This window comes from Portunus trituberculatus, chromosome 40 (genome assembly GCF_017591435.1).
Source record: "Portunus trituberculatus isolate SZX2019 chromosome 40, ASM1759143v1, whole genome shotgun sequence".
Lineage (NCBI taxonomy): Eukaryota > Metazoa > Arthropoda > Malacostraca > Decapoda > Portunidae > Portunus > Portunus trituberculatus.
Genome location: NC_059294.1, coordinates 25116972 through 25124471, shown reverse-complemented (window position 1 = coordinate 25124471; position 7500 = coordinate 25116972). Strand labels below are relative to the sequence as shown.

General features: G+C 47.1%; 1 protein-coding gene across 11 annotated transcripts in view; it reads right to left on the bottom strand.

Moving 5' to 3' along the window:
* LOC123516259 (WW domain-containing transcription regulator protein 1-like) overlaps positions 1-7500 on the bottom strand; it is a 136861-nt gene that overhangs the window by 27212 nt on the left and 102149 nt on the right. For all 11 annotated transcript variants that reach the window (XR_006678135.1, XM_045275501.1, XM_045275497.1 and 8 more), the window contains one exon: positions 2674-3026. Coding sequence is in view for 10 of the 11 variants with exons in the window: in XM_045275501.1 (XP_045131436.1) it covers positions 2674-3026 (353 nt within the window). In the remaining variant the exon portion in view is untranslated. The remainder of the gene's footprint in view (positions 1-2673; positions 3027-7500) is intronic.

The window sequence follows — 7500 nt, the reverse complement described above, 5'->3', positions numbered from 1 at the left end:
AAGAGAGGAAAGAGGAAAGAAAGAGAAAACAGAATGAGCAAAAAAATAGTAGAGAACATAAAAAGGGGGGGGGGGAATCTGAGAAATATAAAGAAAGGATGAGAGAAAAGAAAAAGAAAGAAAAGAAAGAAAGAAAGGAGTAAGAAAGAGATGAGTAAGGGAGAACAAAAGAAAAAAAAATAATGGAAGAGAAAATTGAAAGGATGTAAAGAAGAAGAAGGAAAAACAAGAAAAAGAACGTACACAAGAGAAGGAAATAGTTGTGAAAAGAGAAGGGAAAAGCCAGGGAAAGCAAAAACAGAAATACACCAGATAAAGTGAAAGAAACTAAATATAAGAGAAAAGAAGTATATGAGAAAAAAAAGATGTAAAAATAAGATGGTAAAGGAAAATAAGGTAGAAGAAAGAGGAGAAGCAAAGGAAACATAGACAACACGAGAGAAAGAGAGAGAAGGCAAGAATGTAGGCAAGGAGAGATAGAGAGATAGAGAGAGAGAGAGAGAGAGAGAGAGAGAGAGAGAGAGAGAGAGAGAGAGAGAGAGAGAGAGAGAGAGAGAGAGAGAGAGAGAGAGAGAGAGAGAGAGAGAGAGAGAGAGAGAGAGAGGGCAGGCAGGAGAGGCAGTGAGTAGGGTGGCCAGGTAGGGGAGTGCGTGGCGCCTACAGGTAAAGTGACCCCGAAGGAGCCATATGATACTAGCACGGCAGCGTCTTGACGGGCCGCCACCTGCCTGTTTGGCGCCACCACTGCCGCCGCGCGTGCCAAGAAGCGACAGGAGGGTGGGGGAGCCTGGGAGCAGCAAGGAGAGGGGGAAGGGGGAGGGAGGAAGCCACATCCGGTGCCACAGGGGCCGGACTCTTGCCAGAAAGTCTATTCACCACCGAGAGGAGAGGGGAGGGAGAGAGGGGAGAGAAGAGGAGTGCGAGGGGATGGGCTGGGAGGGACAGGCGGTGATGGAGGACGGGACGGGAGAGGACTGGGTGAGTAATATAAGTGAGAGGGATGAGAGAGTGGAGAAAGGAAGAAAGAAAGGGGAAGAGAGGGGAAAGGGAAAGAAGATAATAGACAGGATGCATATGAAGGATGTATATTATCTGTGTGGCGGGAAGAGAGATAAGGATAAGGGAGATGACGTCAGTGATGAGTGGAGGGAGGGAAGTCGAGGATGAGGTGAAGGAGGTGAGGAAGTATAAGGAAACAGTGAAGGAGACATGAGGGAAGGAGATAAGAGGAGGAGGGATGGAGGGAAAGAGGAGATTTGGCTCGCGCGATGATGGGAGCCCGAGCCCTGGGGGTGAAGGGGTGAAGGGGGAGGGTGCGGTGGGCTTCCAAGGGTCAGTGTTTCGCCCGCCAGGCTCAGGGTGGCGAGGCAAGGGAGAAAGAAGAAGAAGAAGAAGAAGAAGAAGATGATGATGATGATGATGATGATGATGATGATGATGATGAAGAAGAAGAAGAAGATTGAAGAAGAAGAAGAAGAAGAAGAAGAAGAAGAAGAAGAAGAAGAAGAAGAAGAAGAAGAAGAAGAAGAAGAGGTATTATATGTCATTACTAAAAAAAAAAAGCCAAAATTTTACTACTTTCCCTTAAATAGCTCTCTCTCTCTCTCTCTCTCTCTCTCTCTCTCTCTCGTTTGCCGCAACGTGAGACCTAAAATCAAAATACAATAGCCAAAGATACACAAGTGCCCTCAGTCCTCAGCCTTCAGACGCACGCCAAGTCCCCACAAGGTCCATCTCCCCCTCACATCAATGTCCCCATTCCCTGGCCCCCCATCACGTGACCTGCTCAGGGACAAGGTCAGGTGAAGCTTGTTTTGAACCCCTCCCCTCTCCCTCTCTCCCTCCATCCCTGCGTCTGTCTTCCCTTGCCCTTTCTCTTTACCTGGTCTTGTCCCTGTTATGGTTCCTGCCCTTCCTTTATCCTCTTCCAATCGTCCCATTAGCCCCTTTCTCTTTCTTTTCTCCCTTCCCTCCCTTTCCTTTCTAGATATATTAAGGGTGGCGTCTCTTTTTCTATCTTGCTGGTGTTATCTCTCATCCTCCTCCTTTTTCTTCTCCGCCTTCTTCTTCTTCTCCTCCTCCTCCTCATTTTCCTATCTTCTCTAGGTAAAAAGAAAGGTTGCGGTTGACTCTAAGAAAGACGAAGGTGAAGTGCAAAGTGGCCACCGTGTGTGTGTGTGTGTGTGTGTGTGTGTGTGTGTGTGTGTGTGTGTGTGTGTGTGTGTGTGTGTGTGTGTGTGTAGGGGAAAAACTAAGGTAAGCTGGGCATGAGTGGTGACAGGGCGGAGTGGACGGAGGGCGCCGAGGTTGAGGGGCGCGGCTGGCCAGGATAGGTGGCGGGCGGCCAAGTCTGGGGTGTCGCCAGGGGTCGCTGACTGACTCCTCCTCCTCCTCCTCCTCCTCCTCCTCCACCATCTCCTTCTCCTCCTCCTTCTTCACCTCCTTCTCCTCCTCCAGCTCCTCCTCCACCACCATCTCCAACTGTTGTTGTTGCTGCTGCTGCTATTACTGCTAAACACACACACACACACACACACACACACACACACACACACACACACACACACACACACACACACACACACATGCGCTCGCGCGCGCGCGCGCTCTGTTTCGCATGAGCCATCAACTTTACACACACACACACACACACACACACACACAAATACTCACGTAGCCGGGGATCGAACCAGGACGTGGACTTGTCGTTGTGGTTGATGAAGTAGATCTCGCCCTCCGGAGTCACCGCCTGCTCCCAACTGTCCGGCAGGGGCCCCAGATTGCCGTTCACGACCTCGACGGGTACCTGGGAATTGGTGTTCTGGGTGCCGGAATGTGGGGGAGGAGGCCCAGAGGGAGCGGCTGGGGGAGCTCCCGGCGCAGGGCCTGGAGAAGGGCCGGGAGGAGCATTGTTCGGGGGCCCTGGAGGTGGTGCCGCAGGGGAGACAGCGCCCTGTTGTTGCCGCTGCCTCTGCTTCATGAGCAACTTTCGGGGGTCCTCCCACGTGGTCGACTGTGTGTTGTGGCTGTGGGAAACAAGACACGGGTGTTATTACGGGAACATGGCCCGGGGGAAGGATGGGAGTGTTGTTGGGTTAGGGATGAGGTCAGTGAGTAGTAGTAGTAGTAGTAGTAGTAGTAGTAGTAGTAGTAGTAGTAGTAGTAGTAGTAGTAGTAGTAGTCAATCATTACGGATTATTTAAGGTAAGATTTGAAATCACCATGGTACAAAATCCCTCACTACCATCCACATACACACACACACACACACACACACACACACACACACACACACACACACACACACACACACACACGAGGAAAAAAAAAAGACAAAGAAAAATCCCACTAAAGCTGTGAAATGTTACTCGTCCTTGCATGAACCTTCAGCCTGCCTGCCTCCCTCACGCTGCCTCCCATACAAGGAACACCTAGCCGGCCCTCAAGGATACGTCTATCTACGGTGCATGTTGGGGAAGGACGGCAGAAAGAGGAAGAAGAGGAAGAGGAGGGTGGGATGAGTGACGGACGGTAAAAACTTGTGGTGTGATGGGAAATAAGAGACACATCTGGGACGTCCTCATACATTTCAGTACTAAATTTATACAAGGTTTAGCAGGCTCTAGTCAAGTCACAGTTTTTCAAGGGCATTTTCAACGATTCTTGTAATAGTTTAACGAAGATTCAGCATCATCGAGAGGCAAAAAGACTAAGCACTTTTAAAAACACGACTAATTATTTCTATAACCACTGAAGGTTGTCATAATGAAAGTTTATTTACAAAGGAGGATTATTGAGCAGTGTGTGTGTGTGTGTGTGTGTGTGTGTGTGTGTGTGTGTGTGTGTGTGTGTGTGTGTGTGTGTGTGTGTGCTGCAGGGGAAGGGAGCGTTGGATATACATGAAAAAAGGGTCTATGGGTGGTCATTATAGAGGGATTGTGAATTATATGGAAGAGAATGAAGGTATATGCTGATTGAGAGAGGAACAGCGGGCAAGGTTTCAAGACATGTATAGAGAGGTGCTGGGTGATAAGGCAGGGACGAAGGAGGGATGGGATTGTAAGGTTCCAGAGGGAGAGGAAAGAGTGAGAGCAGTAAGGGAGCAGCAAGTGGGGAGGAGAACCAGGTGAGGTCTGACAGGTGAGGGAGCTTAATCTTAAATGAATATTAATGAAAGTCCACTGTGCGTCCTGACCTGACCTTATGACCTGACCTTAAGCTCCTCCACACACACACACACACACACACACACACACACACACACACACACACACACACACACACACACACACACACAGGGGACACCTACTGTGCACACCTGTGGTCACTATTTCCTATCAAGGGATCCATCGCTACTTTAGGAAGAGAAGGGAGGGACGGAGCTGTGTGTGTGTGTGTGTGTGTGTGTGTGTGTTTGAGAGAGAGAGAGAGAGAGAGAGAGAGAGAGAGAGAGAGAGAGAGAGAGAGAGAGAGAGAGAGAGAGAGAGAGAGAGAGAGAGAGAGAGAGAGAGAGAGAGAGAGAGAGAGATCACGCCAGATAATCAGATAAGCCTCTAAACATACGGATAAGAATGAAAAAAACATACCCAAACATTATCATTTCCACATTTCCCTCAGACACAAACACACCACACACACACAGACACAGACACAGACACACACACACACACACACACACACACACACACACACACACACACACACACACACATACTTACATGCACAACCCACACACAAGCATTCCCTGTTCACCTCCCTCTTGTTTAGATCTGTTCCCCCCTTCTCCACTCTCTCTCCACCCTTTTTCCCTCATTCCCTCTTCTCCCTTTCGCTCCTCAGTACCTTTCACGTTCCCTCCCCCTCCCACCTCTCTCTCCCTATTACCTCACAACCCTCCCTTCCTCCCTTCCATTACCTAATCCAGTCATCCTACTCCTCTTACTCTCCTCATCCACCTCCTCCGCAAGGCGCCTCCACATACACTAAAGGCACAAAAAGTTCCACATTAAACATCTATATACTCTCCACCCTTCCAAAAATTACACCTCCCTATATTTCCCTTTTTTTTATTGTGCAGTTTACGTGTTCTCTCTAATATTAAAGGTAGCGTGATGTGCAGTCGTGGAATTAAACAGTTTACAAAGGAGCTTATGGATCTGTTACTGCCTGCAATCCTTTCTATTCTTTTTTCATTCTTTTCCGTCTTGGTGTTTTTATCATTCGGCATTACTTCATTTACATCGGATTGAGTGGTTAGTCGTGAATGCTTAGTAGAATTGTTCAGGGGCTAATCTGCTGATTTTCTCTCTTATTTTTGTGGGGGGGAGGTGTTTTGCGGGTTTTTTTCGCTTTCTCTCCGTTGTGGGAAAGAATAGAAACAAAAGAAATACAAAGGAACACAAAGGAAGGAACAGACAGCAACAGCCCTACTGGACTTAACGAGGCTGTCTGTGTGCCTATGCTACCACTACAGATTCTATAAGTTAGAGGCTGAAGGACATCAGGATTCAAGGAAGAAGAAAAGAGGCCACAGGGAGAGAAAGTCAAAGATGTGATAGGAAAGATTGAAGGAGAAGTGACACTATCTAGTACAGTAACTACAAAAAAAAAAAAAAAAAAAAAAAAAAAAGGATATCTTATGAAGGCGCAAAGTACGTCATTTGAGGGGTTAATGTGAAGTGAATGTCCAACCTTTTTTTAAAAGTTTCTATCGTATTGCTAGGGACAACATGTGCTGGGAGAGAGTTCCACACATTTACAATTCTATTGAAGAAATAATGTTTTGCCTCGTCTGACCTAAAACGTTTACCTGTAATCTTGTAGCCATTATTTCTAGTGGCGTTGGAGCTGTCAATGGTGAGATAGTTGTTTAAATAGAAGGAGGAGGAGGAGGAAGAGGAGGAAGGAGGAGGAGGAGGAGGAGGAGGAGGAGGAGGAGGAGGAGGAGGAGGAGGAGGAGGAGGAGGAGGAGGAGGAGGAGGAGGAGGAGGAGGAGGAGGAGGAGGAGGAGGAGGAGGAGGAGGAGGAGGAGGAGGAGGAGGAAAGAAGATGATGAAGGAAAGAAGAAGAAGTAGAAGAAGGAGAAGAACAAGAAGAAGAACAAGAACAAGAAGAAGAAGAAGAACAAGAACAAGAAAGAAAGAATGAAGAAGAAAAAAGAAAGAAAGAAAGAATGAATGAATGAATGAAGTAAAAGAAAGAAAGAAAAGAAAAAAAGACAAAGGGAAGAAAAAAAAAAAAAAAAAAAAAAAAAAACCATCACCAGCACAACCAACGCCACCACCACCACCTCAAAATCTCCTTTCCCTTCCTTCTACCAGCGTGTCTGTCTATCCGTCTGACTGTCTGCACTCTCCTCCCGCAGGCACCGTTTTCTCCCTCAACGCCGCGTGGCAGAAGTAAGGGAGACTACACTAATTAGGGGGGATGGTGACCCACTTGTTGATACGAGGGCGACCGGGAGACAGGGAGAGAGGGAGACAGGGAGACAGGGAGGGGGACAGCAGGAGACAAGATAATTACGGCAGGTGTAGCCAGACGAGTCACTGCCAAGCGTTTTGCGTCGGGATAAAAGCGAGGCGGGGAAGGAATTGCGACGAGTGTGTGTGTGTGTGTGTGTGTGTGTGTGTGTGTGTGTGTGTGTGTGTGTGTGTGTGTGTGTGTGTGTGTGTGTGTGTGTGTGTGTGTGTGTTATTTTGTCTGTTCTTTCGTCTATCTATCAGTTAATCTATTTATCTATTGATCAACTAAAAGTGTTCCGTTTGTCCGTCTATCGCCTGAAGAGAAGGACGTTGAGTGAAGATGATGCAACGATTGAACCTACGTCAGTAATGAGAGAGAGAGAGAGAGAGAGAGAGAGAGAGAGAGAGAGAGAGAGAGAGAGAGAGAGAGAGAGAGAGAGTAAAATTAACAGAAACATACATAATAACCACGGTTCACTTCCTGCAGCACATCATCACTGCAGACTGACACCCACACCCAGCCATCACCGTAGCACAGGCCAATAAATGAACGAATATAAGCGCCGACACTCCTGATGGCGGTGAAGGGACGTCTGTAAGCCAGCAGATGTGTCGGTGTTTCGATAATACAAGTGTTTTTCATTTGGACACCGCGTGCCTCCCTCTCTTCTCCTATCCTCTCATGCTTCTCCACGCTTCCTACTCTTCTTTTGTTTTCTACCTTTTTTTTTTTAACGGTTCAGTGAATTTCTTGCGTCACCTGAACAATTATTATAAGATTTGACAATTTTAGGATTTTATGTATCTTATTTTGTTTATAGTTTACCTAACTTCATGTAGGAATTGCACCGGCCATGGGCAACAATACTGAGCACTGAAAAAAGCCCTGTCATCTATAGTTTACAAAATTTGAAACCTATACAGATTAAACTGCCGTGGATGGAAACAAGGAGAGGTAAAGAAATGAACGATGAAACACACACGTACGGAAACGAAAAGCACATAGCGATACGATCAGAAGTTTATAAATGACCACGAG